Source organism: Corvus cornix, chromosome 8 (assembly GCF_000738735.6).
Source record: "Corvus cornix cornix isolate S_Up_H32 chromosome 8, ASM73873v5, whole genome shotgun sequence".
Taxonomy (NCBI): domain Eukaryota; kingdom Metazoa; phylum Chordata; class Aves; order Passeriformes; family Corvidae; genus Corvus; species Corvus cornix.
This window is the reverse complement of record NC_046338.1, coordinates 3,550,056-3,574,957: the sequence shown is the minus strand read 5'-3', so window position 1 is coordinate 3,574,957 and position 24,902 is coordinate 3,550,056. Positions and strand designations below refer to the sequence as shown.

Genomic DNA, 24,902 nt, shown 5'->3' with positions numbered 1-24,902 from the left:
ATTTGCCTTTTTTTAAAAGGAGCCATCTCTTAATGGGCATAATATATCTTTAAAAATAAAAAATTCCTACTTAGCATTTTCATCTAGTGGGAAAATCCCACACATGTTGAGTTATTGTGGAACAGCTGGCTTAAATTAAAGCTTCAGACTTAAGGAAGGAATCTTAGAGCATAAAGTATCAAATAATAGCTAAATTCCAGATTAGGATGAGGCTTGTAATGTTAGGCATGGCAAGTGTATATTAGGCAAATGGACTTGAAGAATCGTAGGTTTTTTGTAATGTGGTGAATCTTAATACTCCAGTTTTAGATCTAGAACCAGCAATGTTTCAACATAGTTTAATCTAGTTTGATAAGTGAATCAAAATACATTTTAATATATTGTTGTTCATATGGGAGAGGCTTTGGACTATGAAAATACTGATGGATGTCCACAAAAGAAATAGGAAGCCATTAAAAATTCTCAGTAATTGAGAGCTCTGCTTTTATTCTGACTCTTCTGAGGAATTTGAAGAGACTTTCATAGATTTTTGGAGCATCATCATTTAATGATCATTTTTAGTTGTAAGGCAAAAGTGATAATTTTTACTACATGGGGAGTTTCTGCTGGTTTTCAACCTTTATTTATAAAACTTTTCTTTTTGAACTCATAGACTCATTGAGTCATTTAAATCAGAGAGTAGATCTCTGTGAAGTCAGTATCATTTTGAAGATCCAAACCAGAGGGCAGATATAGACCAAGACATAGTTGTTTGGTTTGGGGCTTTTCAGCATTGTTTTTTAAGCCAAGACCTGGACTGCCTGGAAAAAGGAGAATCAAACTCGGTATTTCTACACTGCAGATCTCAATCAGCAGTTATGGAAAACTGTGTGTGGGACTATGAAGGAGCTCTTCATGTAAAGCTGCAGCTGGAATTAGAACTCAAATTCAGTACTGATTGTGCTCTTGGCTGGTGTGGTATCAGCTGAACCCCAGAAACACGGAGGAATCCGGGTTCTGTATGTTAATGGCGAGGTCTTGCTTGTTCCTGTTTCTGTACAGTTATAAAGACAAGGAGTTCTATTTCTTCTTAATTTCCTTAGATCACGACTGCCAGCAGAGACGTGAGACCCTCCTGGAGAGGCAGGAAGGGGTGAGATGGTTGGAAGTGCTTTCCTGGATTGATGGGGCTGTGCTCCTGTGCTGGGATGGGCAGTGTGTTAAAAAGGGGATAATGGGAGCTTTTCTTTCTTAGATTGGGCTGTGCAAGTGTCAAAACAGTAGAACTAAATTCCAGGGGGGGAACTACATTAGGCTACAGAAAATCAGGCGGCACTGAGCTGCTAGTATTCCTAATTTGCAACAGGTTAGAGAATTGGGCTGTTTGTAACAGAAAAAAAAAGAGTAACTTCACAAGATCTTTCTTTCCCTGAGCTCATTACTTTGTTACCTTTGTTCCTGTGTTGTCGTTGTTACCTTTAGAGTTTGATTGGAACTGTAACTGGCTTTGCCAGTAGCAAATAGGTGGTGTAGATCCTAAATGTGAGAGCTTTTCATGGTTGCCACATTCAAGCCACAGCAACAACCATTAACATTTAGTTAAAATCCAAGCCTTTCTCATGTTGCCAGCCTGGCATTTCCTGTGCAGTGAAAAACAGAAGCAGTTTCTGCACGTAAGGATGATAATAGAGCAAACAGAGGGGGCCAAGGAAATAGCTTGAAATTAATTGTGGGTGTGGTAGTGTACTTTGTCAGTAAATTCAAAACAGACAGAGAAGCCAATGTCAGGAACATGTGCAAGAAATTCCATTTATAAGACTTGGAATAATAACTTCACTGCCCTCTTAAATAATTTTAAACATATATGCATAAAGTTAGTCATCTAACAAAAACAGTTTCATAAGCAGGTATAGTAATGTCTCACAGTTCTTGTTCAAGTTAATGGCTGCATGAAAAATGTTCCCTGGGAAAGTCAAACCATGTTTTATAGGTTTGTCCATATGGGAAGCTGATCTTGTTTAACCAAAAGTGTGAATTCAAATTAAGTTAGTAAAACTGGTGCAAAATCTGTCTGGGCATTTTTGTACTGTAAGTTCCATTGGGAAGAATGAATTTAGGAGTTCTGGCTCGATCTGTGGCAACGTGGATATTGCTGTGAGCATTTCTTTCAGGAGATGCCACATCCTCACTGCCCGTACCTGCATTTATGTTCCACCTCCCCTGTTGCTCCCTGTCATTTCAGGGGTTGGTAGAGCTCTGTGGGTAACAGAATCAGGGGAACAGTGCAGGTTAAAATATTCCCAAAAGCACTACCAGCTCAAAGGAGGGAGTGGAAAAGAAAAGGAGAAGGGAGAAGGTGGCTGTTCAGGCTGACACCGAGGTAGAAAAAATGCTTATACACATCAAAGCTCAGCTCTCTAAGGGCAGGAGGTGCATCTGACGGTGTTTGCCTGCAGCAGTAGTGTCCAAGTGGTTTGCTACTGCAGTCCACAAACTGGCACAGAAACCTGAGCTCCTTCCTTGGTACCTTCATCAAACACCAGCTAAAGCTACCTGAGGTTGTTCAGCGAGGCCCCAGGTTGCACAAAAAGACAGATGTGCACACTTGGACCAGTTTGAGACCATTCCTTTGAAAGAGCTGGAGCTGCGTAACTTTCTTACGGAAATAGAAGTTTAGTCTGAGACTAAGATTTTTCCTTCCTTCCTTCCTTCCTTCCTTCCTTCCTTCCTTCCTTCCTTCCTTCCTTCCTTCCTTCCTTCCTTCCTTCCTTCCTTCCTTCCTTCCTTCCTTCCTTCCTTCCCTCCTTTCCTCCTTCTCTCCTTCCTCTGACATCCCTATTTCCGAACATAAAAAAATACTGTGATTTCAAATCATGTTTTCTGTCAAATATTTATCAGTGGCCTGATTTCCAAAACTGGGATATTCAGCATCTTCAGGACTTGTGCTACTTTTTTGGTAAATGTCAGTATTTTGAGAAACAGCCAGATTGGTCAACTTTATTGTCACTTCTCAAAAATTACACAGAGCCTAATCTGTCAGTAGTTGTGAAGTGTAGTGAACAGCACTTCCCTAAATATACTAAGCTGAGGTGGTTTTTGGAGTGCAGAAGTGGGAAATAAAATCCAGAAGTCTTTAACAATGCTGATGTATTAAAAGCACAGATACATCTGCCTAGAGAAAAGCTGCCTGCTTTTCCATAGCTCGTGCTCCTGAAAACTGGAAATTGTGCTGTACCAGAAAGATACTGGTTAGAAATCTCTGCTTCAAGGAGAAGGAACCTGCCACTAAATTCTGCTTACAATTCATCATTTAGAGAAAGAAATTTGATGTTAACTTTCCAGGGGTTGGCTTTGGTCACAAACCTTTTTGGAGACTAACTGCAAACTCCTGTACTGTCAGTTTTGAAGTCAGCTGTATCTACTGTATATTTTTACATAGTTTTTATGTAATTTTGCATATTAAAGCACTTTCTTAACCAGTTAAAATATATGTACTTATAAATACTTTATCTTGTTCAGTCAGGAAGCAGGGAGAACAGACAATCTGTATGATTGAGAGCAGAGCCAAACAAGAAAATAGGAGATGGATTTTGCGTGGAGAATTCAGGTTCTTTTTTTCCCCTTCAGGTATTTGGGTCAGACACTTGGTGATTATTAACATGATAAAGATCATATCTTGACTGGGGCCCTGAGACACCACTGGAGGGTTCATTCTAAGTCTTGTTTTTAATTACTTCTTGCAACGAGTTTTGCACAGTTAATATTTGGGGATAATATTTGGATAGGGAAAAAAAGGTGTACATTATGTATGGGCTGCAGCAGAGTGAAGCTTTGCATATGGAAATTTGTTCATCACTAACACGTGGTGGATGTTTTCAGAAATGTTCTGTGTAGTGAATGTCTCCTGATTCTAATCAGGTAATTGTTGCTCCTTGGTTTCATCCTATCTGACTGGAGGCTCCTAAGTCAAAAAAACCTGACTGCTGAGGCACAGGCAATTTAGTTCACCCAGATCACTTCAACCAGCAATTTGGTTTATCCAGATCATGCTCTGAAGGGGCCTGTGCTTTTCTGACAACCATAAGGAGAACCTGTGGTGCCTCTTACCCCAGCTTTGTTAGGTGTCAGAAGTTAAACTGAATAAATCCTGAGCTATATCTCCAAAGTGTTACGGATTTTTGTGTCTGATTTCTCAAGGTGAAAATAAAACAACCACCAGAGCTTGCAAGGTGTGTGCAGAAGGTCACAATTTTTGCTGCTGTTAAAAGTTCTAAAACTACTTTTGGACACAAATGATAATGAACTTTTCATAGTTGCTTTGATTTGCAGTCACAGAAGGTCAGCAACTTTGAGAATCACATCACTTGAAATAGGTAGGCCCCAGTTTTGGTAGTGCTTGGCCATGCTTTTAAACCTAGCAGTGATCCATTCAGTGGAGATTCAAAACTTCTTCAGTTTTCTGTTTTTAATACAGTGCTGTGTGAGAGAGAGGCTTTATGAGTTTGGATAGCAACCTGTATTGGATGATCCCTGTGTCGTGTGTGTTTTCATGATTTATCTGAGACAGAAAGGTGCAGTAACAGCAGCCATCCAAAAGCCATGCCAGCTAAATCATCACTGGGGAGGAGAATTCAGAAAAACAGCCATGGGCACTCAGTTTGAACTCTTTAGTGTCCTCTGAAATAACTGTGCTTATTCTATGACTAAAGTCATGCAGGATCTCCCTCCTCATTGCAGTGATTATTTTAAGAGTTCAGGAAAGTTGTTTAAATTTTTCTGGTTTTAGTACACTTGTATGATAACAGGTTTCATCTGAAGTCTTTTTTGGCTACTACACCATCTAAGAAGAGGCTCCTGTTCCAGGCATCTGTGCAGCTGGTTCCAGGGCTGTTCGCTTTTGAGCTCCATCTGCTGGAATTCTATCCTGTTTCCCACGTCTTTGGTGTTATTATGCTGCCAGGTCTCACAGGAATTGGTTTTAATTAAAAAGAGAATAAGGAATGAAATTCACAGTTCAGAGGAATTTTCAGTAAGTTGCTCGTCCTTCTGTTTAAGGATTCAACTTAAAGATTGCTTGGAGAAGACAAGACTCAAAATCAGAAAATAATTGTGAGACTGAGGAAAATAAATAATAAATTTTCCTCTGCTTTTGTTTACAGTTTCTAGGTATTTTATAGAGATTTGGATTAATCAGCTCAGTCATGACCTATCAAGTTCTGTATGAGATTTCAAAAACAGATTACTTGCTCATTTTTCTGAATTAGGTTTTTGTTTGGTTTTCCACTGATGTCTGTTGTTACTCTATAACTAAGAAAATTAGCAGTGTTTTCAATATTTAATTAACTTTTTTAAAAGCCATTCTTTCCCATTGTAACTGTGCTTCTAGTGTTTCGGATATTTAAGGACAGAAGGGACCATGATGAAAATCTAATTTGATTTTTGTAGTTCCATTGTTTCTTAACAAAAAAAGTACTGCAAAGAATAATGTGCAGAATTGGAAAAGAGGGCCCTGCTGTGCAAAACCACTCTAAAAGTGTTTCAGTAGTCAGAGGCTTTCACGGTAAATTATATGATGACTTTCTACAAGTTTCCTTTGTAAGGAGCACATTCTCTGTTCAGAGGATACATTATCCTGTTCATGTCAACAGTAATAGATCTGTGTAGAATTAGGATGGCCACCAGCCCTTGGGTGCAGGCTCTGGTGTTGACAGTGCATGTGATTCCAAGGAACAAGCACTTCTCTGGAAGAACTACCTTCCTAAAAAGCAAACCATCTGCATTTTGAAGTTTCCTTTTCTCTACTTGTAAGGCTAATACCACCTTCCTTCCCCGGTCCCTCAGCTAATGCCAGATGTTCCTAAGGTATATTCTGTTTCATAATGGGTTTGTGTATATAGTAATTTCAAATATTTCCTTGAGTCCATCTGCCTGTTAGCAATAGTCGGTGTTCACGCATGATGTTTGCAACTTTTATTTTCTACACAGCCAACTTTGCCTGAACTGGTTTTAGTTCTTGATGTGGGTAACTCCATGTTGTTATACAGGAGTCTTGGGAATAAGGGGAGGGAAGAAGAGGTGGAGAACAGAGAAAGTGCTAGGCTTGATTTTAAAGATAAGTGGATTTTTTTCAGTTCTGCCTTGTGCTTCTCCTGGACACGGCACAGCCCATGCCATGGTGCTCTCCAGCGGTGCCTGAGCTTGTTCCAGCCTGAGCTGCTTTTCAGAAAGTAATTATTGTAATGGATTTCTTAGACTTCTGCATGGGACAGAACTGTCAGCCATTTTTCACATAGACTGGGGGGATATTTTCTGGATTTCCTGACAGCTTCCTATAAAATAGAGATAGCTAAGGAATCTCTGGTCATTAGACTTCATTGTTAAATGGGTATGTGCTGCCTTAGGCTGGTATTTAAAGTCCTCTGTTTTGAGGTTGGTATTTTTTAGACCTTCGGATACATGGGGGTCTGTACAAACTTCCACTGTGTTCTGAGGTTGAAAGTGGCTGGTGACTCTAACTCTGTGCCATTGGAGAATAAATTAAATTGTTACTGTTCTTCCTAAAATGAAAAGTACTTTGGATTTAAAATTATTCAGTGAACAATGATGGTCAAACCCCTCTTTGTAGCTCACTTCTGTTCATGGAGATGGAAGTGTGAGGCTTCTATTGGTTTCAATAGAGACCCAAATTGTAATTAATATTCCTGTATCCCAAACATGTTGTTCTGATTAGAGGCTCTTTGCCCAGGCATTTCTGTGTAGCCTGCCCTGTTTGAAACCCTGCCTTTTTCTGACTTCACTTCCTGAATCCGTTGACAACACTCACAGCCAAACAAAATACATGTTCACAATGCTGTTATTTGCAAAATATTCCCTTGTGAGTACAGCTGGGGCAACAAAAAGAGTTTCTCTCTGAATCTCAGAGAGAACTGACTATTCCTTGTAGAAGTAAGGCCCATAGTGCATTTGGCAATTTTAGTCTTGGCAGTTAAGTAAGTGTTAAAACTTTGCATTTCACCACATACAAGCGCACGCACGTCTTTCATTACCCTTGTGTGTATTGATCACACAGTGATCTACTAAGAAATATACTGAGAGTGCTTAATTTTAATCTAGGCCGAGGTGGACCAGATAGCAACAGGCTCCTGGCCCACCACATTGTTTACAAAACAGATGGAGGTGGAAAGACTATAAACTTACTTTGCCCTCTTTTAGGCCTAATCCTCAAATGTGATGAGGGACCAATGAAAAGGTTCATCTTGAAGTGCTCTTCATCTCCTTGTGAAGCTGCCTAACTGGTGCTAAACCCCACCTTGCTTGGCAGATTCTATGACTGGACATCAATGAAATATTGATGTGACAGGAACAACCCATCACATGGTGCCCACTGACCCAGCAGTGCCATTGCTCAGGAACTCTTTCACCCATGCCACAGAATGTCACCCTGAGAGAAAACACACAACTGCACTGCTGAATGTCTGTGTGTGCACATGAGGCTAGGGTGGAGCAGACTGTCACTCAGCTGTGTTTAATTAACATAGTATTTTATATAATGTATTTATTTTTTACGTAATTAGGTGATTAAGCAGAATGCTTGCTAGTAACATTTCTTCCATATCCCAGCGCTGCTGAGAGTTAAACATGCACCTTTGCAGGTAATTAATCTCCTTGCCCTGCTTATTTTGCTAGTTGGCACTTGCTAAATCCCTGTAAAACCACACCCAGCAGAGCTGTGTATTATCCCTCTGCTGTCTATTCCTACATATGGTCAAAATCAACTTACCTTCCGGGTTGCTGACATCAGCAAAATGTACTCTTGGCAAACTTGGGAATCCTCCTAGTAACCCTTTGTTTGGTTGGTGTTGTTACAGTTGTATTCCTCTGACAGCAGCAAACACCCTCCAAACGGTGCCTACCTTGACCCACGCTTGGGATGTGGAAGGACACTACCAAATTAGCATATTTTAAACATTAAAATAACCCCTTGTGTGATAAAATGTGTATAATGGGGTGAGGGGGGGAAAGTTAGAGGAAGATACTTCCCTGCTTCCGGTAAGGAACTGACCCATAGTAGTTGCAAGTTTCAGAGTATAATTTTGATAACAGTAAAGATGTGTATGTATAAATATATATATATAAAAAACTATCTAGTCATTTTGTGAAGTGACCTTAACCAACACTATCACTTCAATTAAAATTAGGCTTATTCTAATTTAAGGAAAAAAAGACTTTAAAACTGCCTGGTTGAGAATAATAATTTTCTGGTATATTTTCTGGCAGTCTTCTGATATCTATTTTCCCTTAGCTGTTTGGCTCCAAACAGCAAACAGGAAAATATCTGGTCTCCTTCAAATAGGTTTATTAAACGAAATCGATTGGGTACAGTGTTTAAAATCCTGGTAATAAAGCTGTTTCCCACCCCCACTCAAGTAAAGTAGCATGTTTCTAAGATATACCTGTATATTATCATTGTACTAAAAATCAGGATTATTTTGTAAAAAATACCTGGGACTTGCCTGAGAAGTTGCTATTTTCAGCAAATTGCTGGAAACAAGCAACAGGAGTTGCTGTTTTTCAACAAGTTGCTATTTTCATTTCCCACTAGGTTCAGTTTTCCCAGCTTTTCTATTGCCAAGAAGGTTAGAACCCAGAGTAACACCCAAAAGGGAAAGGATTTAGAGACAGGGAAAGGGTTATAAAATTATTTTACTGTTGACAGCAGCATTGTCATAAATATTAACAGACAAGAATCACCTCCTACCTGAGAAAACATAGGGATAAAGGTGAATATTTTTATTTTTGAAGCCTACAGCCTATTTTTTTTTAATACAACCACCTGCCTTATCTTCTTGAGGGCATTAATTTAATAAAAAGCATGTCAGATCAAGTAGCCAGTTGCTCCAGTTATGGAACAATTTCATTCCCTGCCTTTCCACCCCTCCACTACCCTGCCTGAAGTCAGATGTCTAAACTGGGCCCCAAGAATGCAGCAGGCAAGGCAGGCAGGCTGCAGATGGGAAATACAACTTCAGGACAACCCCAAAAGTTGTATGAGTTTAGTGGCCATGACCTGGCTTCTCCCTCCCCTCCTCACACCTTTTCCAGGACATATCTGGAGTTACAGAGTAAGTTCAGCATAATCCCTACCCTTCAGGGTGCAGCTCAAAGGGCATTTTCCCAACTCAGGTACTAGCCAAAAAAAAAAAAAAAAGTGTGAGGGGAAAATACATTTTAATTATTTTATTTTTCTTAAATATAATAGAACCTTCTAGAATTTTTTCCAGAAACAGAAACATTAAAAAATTATACTTTATTACAAATGGTAAACTCAGAGTGCTAAAAAAAAGCCTCTTATTTACAAACAATACTGGGCAGTGCCCAAATAAACAACATAAAAATAACTTACAAAGTCATGAAGTAGTTTATTGACATTAATCAACTTTCATAAAATAAAATAAAAAAAGATATGTACATACACGATTTACTTGAAGGCAGGCAGAACAGTTCTTTTTTTGTTTATCAGCCTCCCACAAACCTCCCTCCCACTTTTTTTTTTTCTTAAGGAATACTACATAAAGCAATCTACAGTTTCTATTGCAGTTTAACCTTTAATACTGAATGATCATCGAATGTTAGGTCCATGCAGGTCTTGGTCAAAGTTAAACGAAGATCTGACATCTCATCCGAGCAGGAACAGCACTTCCCGGAGCAGCGCTGGCCGCTGCACTCCCGGCTCCAGCTGAAGGCTTTGCCAGTCTTTCCACACATGCGCTGCGGAGCACAGGCAGGACTCAGCCTCTCAGCTTTTGCCATTAGCTTTATGCCTCTGCCACTTTGGATTTTTCCCGTTTAGTTGTACCACAACACAGTTCTCGCTGAAGAGTCTCTTCAAAACGTCTGCAACTGCTGTGTGAGCATGAGCTGGCACCCGCTGTTGACGTGGTTCATGACCTTCTGCTTAAGCTGTGCAACCTGTTCTCTGAGCATGTTGGCAGTTGATGCCAGCTCTGAGTTCTGGGCTTTCAAAGTTTTCACTTTTTCTTCCAACCGAGCAATCCTTTCCAACTTCCTTTTCCGGCATTTGGACGCCGCGATTCTGTTCCTCATGCGCTTTCTCTCGGCTTTGATTCTCTCCTGTGACTCCATGTCAATGGGGGACAGGGGAGGAGTTTCCCCCGGCATTTCAGGTACAGTCTGCGGCTCCTCTTTCAGAGCCTGGAGCCGGGGATGCTGCACGGGCATCTGGGGGTTTATGTGATGCTGGGGCGCGTATCCCATGCTGTTGGTGTTGTAGTTGGGCGCGGAGCTGAGCGCGTTGGGGTTGAAGTTGCTGAGGTTGGCGTACACCGGGGGCTCGCTGTGCAAACTGGTGTTGAAGCTGGTGCTGCCGGCCATGGAGGACACAGGTGCCATCCCGCTGGTGACAGGCTGGGCGGCCGAGGTGACGCTGGGCAGCGTGTTCTGGTTGTGCAGCTCGGCCAAAGCTCTCACGAAGCCCCTCCGCGAACCCCTCCTGTTCGTCGGTGACATTCTTGGGGCACAGGAACTGCGTCGGGGTCGGCGTGGTGGTGATCAGCCCGTTGCTGGACTGGATGATGAGCCGCTCCAGCTCGGGTGAGGCCAGTTTGAGGAGCCCCACGTCGGGCGAGGTGAGGATGTCGGCGTTCTTGTTCCTCAGGTGCGGCTTCAGGTTGCTGGAGGGGTCGGACAGGTTCAGCGTCATGTTTTGCTTCAGCACCTTGGCGTTATTGTATCCGTACCCGCCGCTCTCCGGCGGCGCGAAGCCGGCGCTCAGCGCATCCTCGTAGAAAGTAGGCTCCATCTTTGCACTCATAGAACACAGTCCGGGAAGGGGAAGCTGCCCGGCCGCCGCTCAGCTCCCCGCGGGCACCCCGACCCTCCCGGGGAAGGGGAACGCGGAGCCGAGGAAGGAGAAACGCGGAGCTTACTGGATCGCTGCTGCTGCTGCTGCCGCCGCCGCGCGCTGAGAGCCCGCCCGGCCTGGCGGGGCGCCTCGCCGCCGCTCCTCCTCCTTCTGCCGGTGGTGCCGGGACGCCGCTCCGCCGTCACAAGTACTTTCCCCTGCCCGGCTCCGCGCTATTCCCGCTCCACCGTCCCCCAGCGCCCGCACTCAGTCGCGCTCGTTCGCTCCCGCCCGCCCCGCGCTCTGCGCCCCGCTCCCGCCGTGCAGCCCTTCACTTATCAGCGCCGCGAGCCCGCTAAAAATAGCGCATGATGTCACCCCGCGCGCTCCCCATTGGCTGCCACCGCCCGTCCCCGGGGGGGCGGGGCCAGGGCCCGGCGCGCGGACCCGGCCCCGGGTCGCCATGGCCACCCCCCTCAGAAGCTTCTTGAGCGCGCGGGGCCTTGTGGGATGACGTAATGCCGGGGGGGGCACGCGCGGGGCAGTGTGGGCTGACGTCTTTGTTTTTGAAATATCTGGTTACCGCGTCCCGCGCGCGCGGGGTTGGCTGGCGGGGCCGCCCGGGCGCCTCCTCAGCGGGCGCCGAACCAACGGCGGCGGCCCCGCGCTCGGCCCCGGCCCTGGCCCGCCGTCCGCCGCCGCTCCCGGTGTGTTTGTGCCTTCGTTTCTGTGTTTGTTCGTTTGCTTGGCGGCCGGTGCCTCCGCCGGGTTTCGGGCTGCGGTGTTTCCCCCCTGCTTCGCCGCTCCTCCCTCCCCCGGCGGTGGTTCGGCCCTTCAGGTGGCGCTCCCGGGGAGCCCCACGTGGTTTCCCCGTCCCGCCGCCCCCGCGGCTTCCAGGCAGCGGCGGGGGTGGCACCGCCGCGGGCGCCCCGCGCTCCCCGCCCCGGGCTGAGCCCCCGTGGGGCCTGTGCCGTCCCCGCTCGCCCGCCCAGCCCTGCGGGAGCCGCGGGTTTCGGCCGCGGGCGTTCGCGTACGCCCCCGCACCTCCGCCCCCCGGCACGGCTTTGCCTTCACAGAGACCCGGGACGTCAATTCCCGGCCTCAGGAATAATAACCAGGAGAATACAGAGGGGAAATAAAACCCGACAGGAGAAAGCCGGGTTGCGGATGGGGTTCTCTGAACTTGTCCTTCACGGGGAGGGGACAGCGACGGCCTAATTTTAGACAGTGCCCTAGTATTGCTGTGGAATACCTCCAGGTTAGTCTGGAGGGAAAATAAGGGCTGGAGCCGAAGGATCGGGGTGGAGGAGAAAAGTCTGTGCTGGCATGTTCCCCTCGGAGCAACAGATGGGAGCTGTCTGGTCCGCTGGAGCTGCTCGGTGCGAGCGGCGTTCCAGGGCAGAGCGCTGATAAAAGGGATTCGTTTTTCTTACCTTGCCCCGCACACACCCTTCTCTCGGGGTGGTGGGGATTTGAGAATGCTGAGTGGCAGCTACCTCTGGAATAAAGTGCAGCAGGTATTTGAGGACAGACGGTGACAATACGGCGTGGCACAGGGACTGCAGGGCTGTACTTCTGTGTTTGATTGCCGGCAGTGCAACAAGTGCTCCGTATGCTTCCAACATGAAGCTGTTACCTGCTGTTCAGCTTTTTGTCACTGCAGAACTTGGTCTGTCAGGTTCAATCCCTTCTCACAATATGTGAAGCTGACAAACTTAGGTCCAGTTTTGAAAACACACTTTCAAATTCTCCAGTGCTGTTTTTTTCTGGATATAATGACATAATTACCAGTTACTGTATAGGAAGGAGCAATGAGGCAAACAGAACATCAGCAGCTGTGACAGAAAAGTGAAGGTCCAGCTCCCCTCTTTGAAGTTGTTGGAGTTTTTTTCTTCGCGTTTTTCCTGGTGTTCCCACCTGGCCCTGTTTGGCCACACGGTGGGCACTGGTGTTAACTGGAATGATGGAAATTATACATGCAGTGTTTGTGTTAACACTCTGTGGCACAAAATACAAAGTTTGGAATGGATGTGGGGGCTTGCTGTGTGCTGCTGGTGTCCTCGCAGCATTTCTCTGGGTTGCAGGTAACTCAAACTTCAGCTGCAGAAACAGTTCAGCCAAACAGCACTAAGTTACTGCACATGCATAAGATCTCTGAAATTCATTAGTGCAGTGAGTGCTCAAAGCAGTTGCTCAATCTTTTTAATCTTTACATGCAAGATAAATAGAGACCAGTGACTGACTCTTCTGGCACCAGAGCCAGGGGGCATCAAGTGAAACTAGCAGGTTCAGAACAAACCAGAGAAATGTCTTCACAGAACTGTGGTTCAGCGGTGGAACTCTCAGGCAAGGGTGGGCTGAAGGATTTTAACGTGACTGGATGAATTCACAGAAGAGAAATCACCTAAGGTCTGTGAATCCCAGAACATTTACACTGGCTCTGGAAATCCCAGAGCTGCAAATGACTTGTGCCTGGGGGGGCATCCCTGGTTTCGTGTGCCTCCCTAGGGATCCACTCCTGGCTCTTGTCAGAGATGGGTATCTGGTCGGACCTGATGTGGCGGTCCTTGATGTGTTACAATTCCCGGAGATAGCCCATAAATGATCTTCTCTGTGTCACCCCGCAGTTTTTGTGTTTATAAAGGGCAAGGAAGAAATTCTGGAGAAATGCAAGACTTGAATTCTAAGTCGTTTATTGTGTGGAGGTTTTTATTTTGAAATAAAATATTTTAAATATTTCCAAATAAAGCTAAAAACGGGAGGTGGTTTGTGGTACATAGGAAGCCATGCAATTAATTTGCTGTATAGACAAATACTACTAATAAAATTTATTCTGATTAACTTCATGTATTTAATTGGTTAAGAGTTTAGTTGTTTTGTTTTATCTTTCGGGGTTTTCTTCTGCATGTTTCTTTTGTCCTAGAAAGCAAAGTTCAGACTACGAGGAACATGCTCAGTGTAGTTTAAACCACTCTATTTATTACAGATTTGAAAAACTGCCTTTAGAGCCCACTGATATCAATGCAAGGTTTTGATTAACTTCAGTGAGGGTTAGATTGGGCTGGAGGGATTAATTTAATTTTTTTTCCCCTCCACCCATTTCAGTTCTGTACTTCCTTCCTCTTGCAGAGGCGGAGTTTCAGGAGTAGACATTCCAGTTTGCTGGAGACGTGTTGGAGCTGAGGCCCTGTAGCTGTGGGGGACACTCATTATGTTAATTGCTGCTCACTGGGGGTTATTTGGTCCAGGCTGCAATAGAGTCAAGCTGCTTGTGAAGAGCAGGAGAGCTCTGAAATCAAAGGCAAGAGCTCTTGGCTGCTCCCAGAGGATTTTCTGCCTAATATGGGACCTTAGGGAGGGCTTGGCTGAGATTTCAGTCCCAGGTTCAGCACCTGAGACCTTCAGAGTAGAGCAGAACCAGAAGTGGGACCGATGGATAATGATCCTTTGTGGCCATTAGCCTAGGAGCTGGGAATTCTGGTGGCTATGCCCTGATTTATTAAACACCTATTAATTCAGGACTTTTATTCCCCCTTTCCTGACGTCCTTAAGTAAATATTCCTTTAGTAGGATGAAGGAACACTTCCTGACCCAGGTACAAACCATAGCCATTTACATGGCTCAATAAACAAACTTGTGGGTAGGAATTGCCAATCCCTGCCCTGTATTGCTGAGAGGCCGATGCGTTAGGCAGCAGTAATGCAGATTTTGATTTATAAACTTCTCTAATCAATCAATAGAAGCCTGAGTGAGGCAATCAGATAATCTGAATAATTAAATGGCTTTTCAGGGACAAATTAAAATTTCTTATACACACCACATCCGTCTAAATTATATTTGGTGTCCAGGAATAAATGGGTTTGTTTTTTTTGTTTCACTCCTGTATCTCAAATGCTTTTGGCTTATTTCGAAATCATTTGGGGAAAAAAAAAAGGAAAGAAAAAAGGATACATAGCAGTTTCTGATTTTTTTATGTTGGAAACAGTGCTTGCAGAAAAAAATTTCTTTTTTCCATATAGTTTTTCTTCTATTAGAGATATATACATTACATGTATGTTAAATATTTAAGCATACAATTTTCTTTCGATATGTTAGACTATTTTGCTTTTTCTTGTCCTCAGAGAAGTTTCCATAACATTTTTATTGTATAGAAAATTATTATATAGATTGTCTTTTTTTTTAAAAACACTTCATGCTTTCAAAACATAATCTCCTTCTTTACCTCTTAAAGTGAATAAAACTGGGAATGACTGCATCTTCTCACACTGCTTTCTGCTTGCCTAAGGAGTTACTATAGACCAGATTTCTCCAACTGGGGGAGACAAGAGTTAGAAGGAACAAGTATTTTTCTCTTATTTACTCCATCAAAGCATAGTAAAAGAAGGTGCGAGTGAGAGGGTACGAGGAACAGAGTTTCCTCAGGCCAAGTGGAAGTAAAATAATTCCCAGATTCTGCTGGTCCCAGTTCCTTCCTGGTTCCTCAGGGTGTGTTTGCGTCGTCAGTTCAAGTGGGTCCAAGTCTGCAGCACAGCAGAGGTGTGGCAGAGCTGCCACCTCATCCACCCCCGGCTTCCGTGGCCTCTCCTCCTGCTCTTTGCTCCCAGTAGGACTCCTGTGGCCAGGTGGAGATCCAGGAACTGAGTCTGGAATAAAAATAAATCCCTACATTTGGGGACACAAGGGAAAGGTGGGAATGCATAGGCTGGGGGAAGAGTGGGACTCACAACTTGACATGAAGGACTCGGGAACCAAAACTCTGAAAAAACCCAGCCGGTCTTGAGCGAGTCTTCATTTTGCACATGAAAAATGCTCCTCAGAACCACAGGCACTTGTAAATGAGTATCGTGTCCATCTCCTCCACCCTCCATTAGTCATCGCATAACCAAGCCATACGCACTTAGTCCTTTTCATCTTTCTTCTTGTCAAGCCCTTTAGCCTGTCCCCCTCACCTACTCATCCCACCAATCATTTTAATTAATCTCTGAATTTCTTTGAAACTAATAGTTTGTGGAATGGGGGAAAATGAGTAGGTTAGAGAGACAAGATTGTGAATGATGGAGGTGGGGCAAAGTTAGGAGGCTTTGCAAGACCTGTTGGGTTACCTCTGGGGCAGGACAGCAGTGCTGTAAAAACACAGAATGGCTGCAGAAGTGAGGGAAGAACCACTAAAAACGTTTTTCATTTTCTTAAGAATGCTGCCTGAGCAATTCAAACCCTGGATGTTTATGTGCAGCAATATCTGAATGAAAGGTGTGATAGGATTGTCTCTAAAGTGGATGGGATGACCTCTTCACTCAATAGTTACATTAAGTTTCTCACTATTGTGCTTCCTATTCCCAGCTGGCTTTATAGAGGATTTCAGTGCTCACTGCAAGTGCTCAGAAATACATTTTCAAATAAGTAATGAACTTTATAATTTTTTATTCTAACACTTGTATGTATTTTTACAAAACCCTGAGCAAATAGAAGTTGACTACCTTGTCTAGAGATGAGTCTGAAAAGAACCCTGGGGCCTTGCTTCCTGTGCTTTTTAGAATTCTGGAATGGCTGGGGTTGGAAGGGAACTTAAAGATCATCTCCCAACCCCCTTGCCCTGGGCAGGGACACCTTGCTCTAGGAGGATGTTTGGGATGTTACAAATCTAAATGTCACACCAATAATGTCTCTGTGCTCATTATTTCTATACCACAGCTTAGCTGGTGCTCCGGGAAATAGAGAATTGGGCAGAGTTCCCATCGTGTGGAGCTTGCAGTCGGAAAAATCCTCTACACACCAAGAAGGCTGGCAGAGTAGCAGTTGATCCACAGCGGGAGCCCAGAGAGAGAAGGTAAGCAGGAGAGGAGGCACTGGAGGACGGGTGGCATATGGGAAGCAGACGGCTCTGCTTGGCATTGGGAGCTGGCAGCAGGAAAAATGTACCATACAAATAGAAGCATATTGATGCTGAGTGCTGGGGAAGCAGGTGAACGCCTTCGAAAAGATATTTATTGTGTTCAGGGGGAAAGATCCTGCTGGAAGCGTGCATTTGTTCCCATGTTACTGAGGTGGGGTTTCACTGTGGAGAACTGAAGTTAGCTTTGTGGTCTTTGGGTATTTCAATAAACAGACAGTAGTGTCAACAAAATGGATTTATTTCTGGTTGCCAGTTGTGAGTGAAAATCTCAGAATAACTGGATTTAACCATTCAGAGCCCTAGGTAAAATAGCTCAGTTTTGATTAGGGTCTCAGGACAGATTCAGAGTACTTAAATTTTTAATTAATAAACAATCTGGCATCCTGTCAAAGTTGACACTTTGCTCTGTCTTAGCAGCTGTTGGCACAGTAGGCTCCTGGCTACCTGGGATAAAGCAGTACTTGCAACAGGAGAAGGGGAGGAAGCGAGTCTGCGTGAGACCAAAACTGCCCAGTGAAAAGCAGCACAGAGCTCAGGGATTTCCAGGGAGCAATCAAGCTTTCCTGCTCTGGCCACGGACAGCGAGTTCCTGTTCCTGAATGTCAGCAGTGGCTGGTGGGTGACAGATGTAAGGACACCTGTCTGAATTCAAGTAATGGCTCTGACAGGAGGAGCAACAAACAGAGAAAGCATTCAACAGTGAAAGTAGGTTCTGCAGGTTGCTCCTTCCCAGGGATTAGTGTGGTGGAGCCTGTGGGGAAGTTTACAGAGTGCCTGCTCACGTAATTCAAATGAACAGGAAACATTCACTGTGGATGACAGTCATTTATGTTGGAGTCATGGTGTGGGAGCAGTTAGGGTTGCCAAAGAGCCAAGGAAGGCAATGTAGGGAGGAAAGGGCACGGCCTGGGAAGGATGGTGCCTGGAAGCACAAGCAGAGTTCAAGGCTTCTGTTTTAGAGAAGGTGCTACTGAACTGCTTCTCTTCCTCAGACCCACCTGATTAATAAACAACAACCTGATCTCTGATCCTAGCTGAGCTATCACACAGTGACGTAGCTGCTCCTCCCTGTGCGGGCAGCCCTGTCCCCTCACGGGCTTGGAATGTCCCAGTCTCACCCACAGCAGACCCTCAGGACTTCACAGGAGAGTTCTCCAGGATACTCAACCCCTCAAAATTGCTGTTCTTTCCTCTTTTCTGTGGTAAAAATTGTATGCAGCTGCCAACACTACAGCATCTATATGTTCCCTTGTTTCAGAAGGAAAAAGAGATGGAAAATTTAGCTCAGAATCATTTGGATCACATGGATCGCTACCTGAGATCTTGTGTTTTTACAATGGGCTCAGGCTGCATGTTCCCATGTGTGCTAGAGCAGGTCCATGAGCAGCTGGTGGTGTCTTTGGCAGATGGGTTGCTCAGCTCACAGGACTGTTTACAGTCTGTTGAGAACATAAGAAACATAAAAAAAGCAGTAACACTTGAGTATGTTAAAAACAAGTTCATAAGATCAAGGAGAATTTTCAGAATAAAAGCACAACACTAAAGCAAAGGCCTAAAGGCTGTGAATTGAAATTCAGATTGGTTTAAATTTTACCTTTTTTTTTATATAGGGAACAACTAGAAAGCCATTCCAGAAGTGGCTGTGTGGTATTTAGAAAGCTAGGTACCAGTTGCAACATGCACAGATTTCCAGAGGTTTCTATTCAGTGAGGAGAGGGCTGTGGGCTCAGGTAAGTCATGTGCGGGAGGTGAAGCACGTGTGTTGTAAGAGTTAATGGTACAACAGTAGCCTTGCTCTACATAAGCACGTTTTGTGCTGATGTTTTCCAGTTCCTGAGTTCCTTGCAGCCGGTGTAGGAAAAGGTGTGTGGCTGGCAGAGCTGCAAGCCCAGACAAAGCACTTCTGGGTGTGGATGCTCCCAGCCCATTGCCAGGTGCTTCATATAGGCATTTATGTCAGAGATCTGAGGTCAGTTCAATGATAGCCAATTTCAGCCCTGGATTATTACATAAATGTTAATAAGAACAGGGGTATATTTCACATTTCTGTTATTGGTCAGCAGAGTATTTACCTAACCCTTAAGCAGTACTGGTGGGGAATATATTTCCCTTCAAGACAACTAAGAAAACTTTAAAAGTTTGGCAAAAAAAATTGTTCACCTCTTTAATATAACCTTGTGAGTTTAATGAGAAGTAATCTTATTTTCTGTATACCCAAAGAGGAAAAACAGGAGAACAGAGTCAAATGGGAACTGCACTCTTCCCTGCTTTTGCCTCCCTGCTGAATGGCCCTTAATCACCTTTAGTATCTTTGTAGCTTGATTCCCCTGCTTGTAAAATGGACATGAGACTGAAGTCCTAGTAAAGCAGGCAGATCTGGGGGGAATAAATGCTGGACAAGTGGTATGAACTATTTTTATTTTTAAAAATGCATTAAGGAATAGGTATGGAGAAGCAATGGATTTTCATCTGGAAGATCTAGGATTAACTTGTTGGTATAAAATATTTGTTACTGCCCCCATTTGCTTTTAGGATATCAATCGTTGACGCTTTTATTGGTTCATGAGTCTTGTAATGCATTTCGAATCTGACTCAGGACTGTGCGGAGCATATACTGGCACTTAGATTTATGCCAGTTTAACTCTCACTCTTTGACATTTTTGACCAAATATCTTCCAGTTGCTATGGGCTTGCTTTTTGAGGGGTTTATTTTGTTTTCTTTACATTAAGAGCCTGTGCTTTGAGGGGCTCTGAAAGTGATTTGGAGGTGTTCATGCAGGAGGAATTATCACACGGCAGCTTCCCAGAAGGGGGATGCTGAAGCACAGCACCAGCACCTCTCCAGCTTCCCACTGGTCGTTTCTTAAAGAATAAGCCCTGTTTCTCAGTCCAGACCTTTGGCAAGAAGATGACCACGTGAAACACGGGAATTCTCCTGCCTTTTACTCCCCTCAGGGAAGAGGATGGGTGCCACAGCCGCTGCCCCTGCAGGAGTGGGGAGGTGAAGCTCATGACCCCTTTGGACGCTTCCACCCCATAAATCTGCTCCTGAGATTGCCTGGTTTTACACCTACGTTACGCTGTAAACTGCTCTCCATACATGCTTTTTAAGGAAAACGGAGGAGCGCTCCTGAGCAGATGTAAATCTGCAGCGCCTGGAATGACGTCGGGCGCGCCGTGTGCTCGGCCGGCCCTGCTGACACAAGAGCCAGTCCTGCCTCCTTCCGGCTCCCACGCTGTCCCCTCCCTGGCGCTGACACAGCCGCGAGGTGAAGGGTGTTGGGAAACACATCCCAACTGCAGCCCAGCAAAAACATGAATGGCTGGGCAGAGAGGAATTTGCTTCTTTTCAGGGTGTCACCACATATCCCGGATTAAAGTCCTCGCGGAACCTCCATGTGAGTGCCAGCCACTGCTCTCTGTGAAAGCCAGGAGCTTCCCCAGTTTGTCCCAGCAGCTCCTGGCTAAAAGGGAATTGTGCTGCAGCTGGAAACTCGATCAAGCGAGTCTCAAAGCATTTCATTCATCCTCAGTTGATGCTTAATACACCTTTACTCTGGCGGGTAGTGCTTCCTAAGCCTTGTCAACATTGCAGCCGAACAAAGGCTCGTCTCAAGAGTGGTGTTGTGTAAATAAATCCTGTACCTTGCAGGGTGTCACGGAGTTAATGGGAAGCCTGGAGAGGGGAGGGCGTGGGAGCAGCATGCCAGTGTTAACGTTCTGTTTTCTGCACAGGATTGCAACAGGATTGCAACAGCCCGGCCTATCTGAGCTGCTGCACGTCCCGACAGCGCGTCTCTGCTCTTGAATTTGATAGGGGTGCTGATAGAACAATGCACCTTTCTGGGAAATGGTAATGCACAGCAGGACTTCGGTTTAAGGAAATGCTGAATAAACCATAGCAGCTTTCTTCTCAGAGTGCTGATGATTTTCAGGTAGCCCACCAGGCAGCCAAACAAAAATATATATATGGCAGTGTTCACTCAAAGGTTAAAGTTTTGGGAAAAGGAGGGGGGATGTTGAAAATCCCATGAACTTCAATAATTGTATTTATATCTTTGTGGTAGCTCTGACTCCTTCACTTGCTTCTTACAGATCAGTAATCAGGGGACAATTTACAGGAATAACCCCCCAGGTAAAAATATACAACTGCCTCTGAAACAAACAGCATTCAATATGCAAAGCTGTGTGATAAAGGGCATGCTCAGGGTGCTTTTTCAGGCCCCATGGGAAGTTTTACAGAGAGCAAAGTACCTTTTAGCAAGTCTTTTTCTGTTAGTTTCGAAATCCTCTCTTGCTTTTCTCTAGAATGATTTTCCCACAAAAGGTGACAGAAACAATTAAAAAAGTCTTAGCAGAGCTCACTGCTCCCCTGCCCGCTTCTTTCCCTCCCTCTTCTCCCAGTGGGAGCTCTCAGAAATATTTTAGTATCCTGGAGATTAAAAACAATGTCCTTAATTTGTATTTGTCTTGTAATAGCTCTGACTTTCACCGCCTTGTCCTCCCCTTTATTGGGAGTACATGTGTGAGCACTCCCTCTAATGTTGTTTATACGCCTGCTGTCAGGTTCAATTAGCAGTTTCTTAGCAGGGCACCTTCCCACGTGAAGGAAATGTTTCCAGTTCTTGTCCCAGCTCCTGCTTCCTCCATGGGCAGCGTCCTGACATGGAACAACAGAAATGAGTATCAGTGATATCAGTAATTCTTAGCTGATAAATGGAAATTAACTTCAGAACCTCATGAATCTACTGGCAGCTTAGATGGGGGGCAGCTGTTTACAGGATATTTTATAGGTATTTCATTTATGTGAGTTTTACATAGTTCCTGTTATAAATTGAGCCATTTTGGTAATAGGGGATCAGGAAAATTTTGGAACTATAGGACACCAATGCACTTCTTAGGTAAAACTGAAAAGAATGTAGTAATCCATGGAAGGATTCTCTGTGTAAATAGGAATGTTGCTAAAGAGAATCAAGATAAAATGTAAATGTGAATAATTGCTCATAAGACAAAGAAATATTGGCAAGCAGCCACATGGGAATTGGAAATTAAACTAGTTTTATACCAGTAAATCATATTGGCTGAGTCTCAGTGCTAGTCAAGTGAATGGCAAACCCACAGGTAACTTGCAGGACCAAGGATTTCCCCTTCATGAACGGGTGTAGATAAGCAAAATTTCCCAGAGCAGAAAAACACTTTGTAGTAGCGGCCGGATTTTCAGCTTTGAAGTAGAAGAGGTACTTTCATTTTCAGTATCTCCGTTAGAGCTTCTTTTTGCAAGACCAGGAGTGTGAACTCTTGTATCTGAGCCAAAATTCCAACCTAAGCAGAATGTACTCATCTAAATTTCCCTTTTGGTTTCATTTGGCCAAGGTATTCCTCGGTGTAGAGTTGCTGTGTACTGTTACAGCAGTTGCTGTGCTGGGAGCTTGGGAAGGCGCCCGCCTGGAAGAGGTTACATAAAACCTAAACCATAATAAGCTCAGAGAAACCCCTGAGTGTGATGATTAAAAGGAGAAAACGATTAGGGAAAACACATCAAAGAGGCTCAGTGAGAGTCCTAAAAGGAAAAATACTGATTATATTTGTTTTGCTTTTGTCTTACATGAGGTAAAAGGCGTGTGGTGTGTCCTGGGTCGCCACCCTAAGGGGTGTGTACTTAAAGACAACAGAAGCAGACTCCAAGGCTTCCATGGGGTTTATTTTGGTTGCAGGGCTGGGGAGATAAGATATAATTGTACCATATACATAGTGGTGCTATCAGTCTGATGGATTACCCTTCCCATACACCCTGAGCACCTTGCCTACCCTCTGCCTGCTAATCTGTGTCTACCAGGAGAACTTGCTTTCTGACCTTTCAAGAAACTTTCAACTGTGGTTTTTAAAACAATCACAGAAATGTTTTTCTTTCTCCAAACGTGCAGTTCCTCTCTCTGGTGAAAGCATTCAGAGGCATCAAATGGGTAACATTGATTGCTAAAGCTAGTGTGCAAGTTCAGTTCAATAAATTGTGATCTTAAGGGCTAAAAAATGTTTAGAATTCCACCCTGGGTCTGGGAATAAGAGTAGAAATTTATTGATAGTCCTATTGTTCACACTCAGCTGGATTCTGTTATTTTAGAACAATGTTAGATTCACTTTTTAAAGTTTTTTTAGACTTGGTCTGACCTGGGAACCAGGTTAGAAAAGGTTTGAACTAGTAAAATATGCAAAATGTGGTTTTAAGCCTCTCCTTTAATGTGGAAAGAGGAAGAAAGGTTTTAGTCAGTTATAACAAATCCAGTAAGGGAACTGTTTACTTAACTCTCACAGTTATTTATTTTAATTTAATTTCTCAGAAGTTTTCAGCTGGGTTTAGTTCATGTGGGCTGACATACTAAAGAATGGTTTTTACTGATACGTGTTTTTCAGTTGTTACTCTGACTTCAGTAGTTATAGCCATTTTCTTTTGGACATTCTGATGCAGTAAATCCCAAAACCGAAAGGAAAATAACTGAAGAGGACTTTGGAAATGGGGAAATATAAAGTACAATCCTTATAGACCTAGAATTTAGGTAGGAAGGTAGCATTTGAGTTTATTTTCCCATGAATATAGCTAGCATATATACATTTCTGAGGAAATAGTGCATATTTTTTTCCTATATCAACAAAAATAATTGTAAAAATTGCAAGGAATAGGAACACACTGTGTTGGTGCCAGTTGGGTGATGCAGAGACTTTGCTGGTTATGCATATCTGGCTTTGGCCTTGTTAGAGCCTTCCTAAATTTGGGTCCTAGCTGCTGGACAAATTGTCTTATACTTTATGTTTTTGCACGTAAAAAAGGGGCTGCTTGGAATAAAACATGCCAGGTGAAAGGTCCTTGCATTGTTCTTATGTCCTCCTGCCATCTTGGTTTGCTGACACACTGGAAAATGCCCCTGTTCTCCTGGCTCGCTGGGGACTTTGGAGAGCAGGAGGTGAATGGGCCAAAGGAGAGACAGAACAGAGAAGGGGTATTGGAGCAACACTTCCCCTCACACCTTATAGGCCCAGAGAACTTTCCTCTGTCTGGGATGTCCTGTCCTGGTGCATTGGCTACACTGACTTTTTGATCAGCCCAGGAGGCTAACCTTCTTTCCCTTCTTGAAAGAACTAATACAGAATCACTCTATATTTTCTAGTGCATTACCAGCAGACCTGGATTCATTTAGTTTTGATTTGATCCTCACAAAACATCAGAGCTGTTTGCAAAGCTAATAGCAGCGTAATGACAAAAGCAGCAGTGCCAAATACCTTTGGATTTGTCCTTTTTCTTCTCCTTAATATCAAAGCTAAAACCATGGTCTTGATTTATATGCAGGCTTACTGATGTTAAAGCTATATAATAATACATCTAAAGCCTAGCACAGTTTATAAATACACAAAACATGTAACTTAATAGTTGTTTGTGCTGGATCTTTTATTTTCCTGCATACTCTGTCCTACCTTTGTTACTGAGGGCACTAATGCTGCATTAATGTAAGCAGAAACAGCTGCATTTATCTTCATTTTATTCTCCCAAGTCACAGCAACGTGCTGGAACGAGAGTCATTGTCTGGAGCAAACCTTCTGAAAGTCTTTTAAGGGCATCCATCTGGGCAGACTTTGTGGTTATAGAAGGGCTGATGCTGTAAGTATTCATCCCACTAATGGTCTCATTGATTTTTATTTACGCTCTTTGTAGGTTGCCCAGAGTCTCAGTCTGAGTAAGAACTGCAGAAGATGTGCTGAATTCAAGAACTGCAGGCATGTGTTCAACTAAACCCAGGTTTCTCTATCTGTTTTTAGGGTGCTTGATCGAAGTGGTGCCTCCAAAACAACCTGTCTGTTCTGTCTGCAGAGAAGCAGAAGAGAAGTGCAGTTGGTGAGCAGTGTTAAAAACCAGGTGCATAAGTTTGAAAATGTTGATCCAAATCACATTATTATAAGTAGTAGGGAAATGTCATGACTTACTGAGATTAAACAAAGACCTGCTTAGAATCTTGTGACTTCAGCTCATAAATGGATTTCATCACTCATTACAGCTGCATAAACAAATGCATGTGGTACATATGCATGTTTTGTTTTGGGAAGTTGTTGTTTTTAAAATCCCCTCAGAATTTTTTTTAATTGCTCCTAACGAGCCAGCGCTCCCTGGTTCTGAAGCGA

The 24,902-nt window shown here is 43.9% G+C and overlaps 3 protein-coding genes across 11 annotated transcripts in view; 1 reads left to right on the top strand and 2 right to left on the bottom strand.

Moving 5' to 3' along the window:
• The window catches only part of FGGY (FGGY carbohydrate kinase domain containing), a 282,954-nt gene that overhangs the window by 12,633 nt on the left and 245,419 nt on the right, over positions 1-24,902 (top strand). For 7 of the 9 annotated variants that reach the window (XM_010408771.3, XM_039555988.1, XM_039555990.1 and 4 more), the window contains exons 2-3: positions 16,532-16,667; positions 24,543-24,639. The gene's annotated coding sequence lies outside the window, so the exon portion shown is untranslated. Of the gene's footprint in view, positions 1-16,531; positions 16,668-17,254; positions 17,349-24,542; positions 24,640-24,902 lie in introns of those variants that run through there. The other 2 variants (XM_039555991.1, XM_019291514.2) reach the window with 2 other exon arrangements.
• On the bottom strand, positions 9,270-11,147 carry JUN (Jun proto-oncogene, AP-1 transcription factor subunit). The gene is given in 2 exon segments (XM_010408761.3): positions 9,270-10,473; positions 10,475-11,147. Coding segments are annotated over 2 exon segments (945 nt in total). The 5' UTR covers positions 10,811-11,147; the 3' UTR covers positions 9,270-9,864.
• Positions 9,535-14,050, bottom strand: LOC120410383 (collagen alpha-1(I) chain-like). Its single transcript, XM_039556054.1, has 2 exons — positions 13,954-14,050; positions 9,535-12,268 (listed from the first exon to the last, which is right to left on the bottom strand). Exons 1-2 carry the CDS (start codon positions 14,048-14,050, stop codon positions 11,196-11,198), a joined length of 1,170 nt encoding a protein of 389 aa, XP_039411988.1. The 3' UTR covers positions 9,535-11,195.

Excerpts from the sequence above, each read along its gene's own strand:
- LOC120410383 (XM_039556054.1), bottom strand. The coding sequence starts at position 14,050 with ATGAGTGTCCCCCACAGCTACAGGGCCTCAGCTCCAACACGTCTCCAG. Across the intron at positions 12,269-13,953 it reads GCCTCTGCAAGAGGAAGGAA|AAAAACGAATCCCTTTTATC; the intron begins GTACAGAACTGA and ends GGGCAAGGTAAG.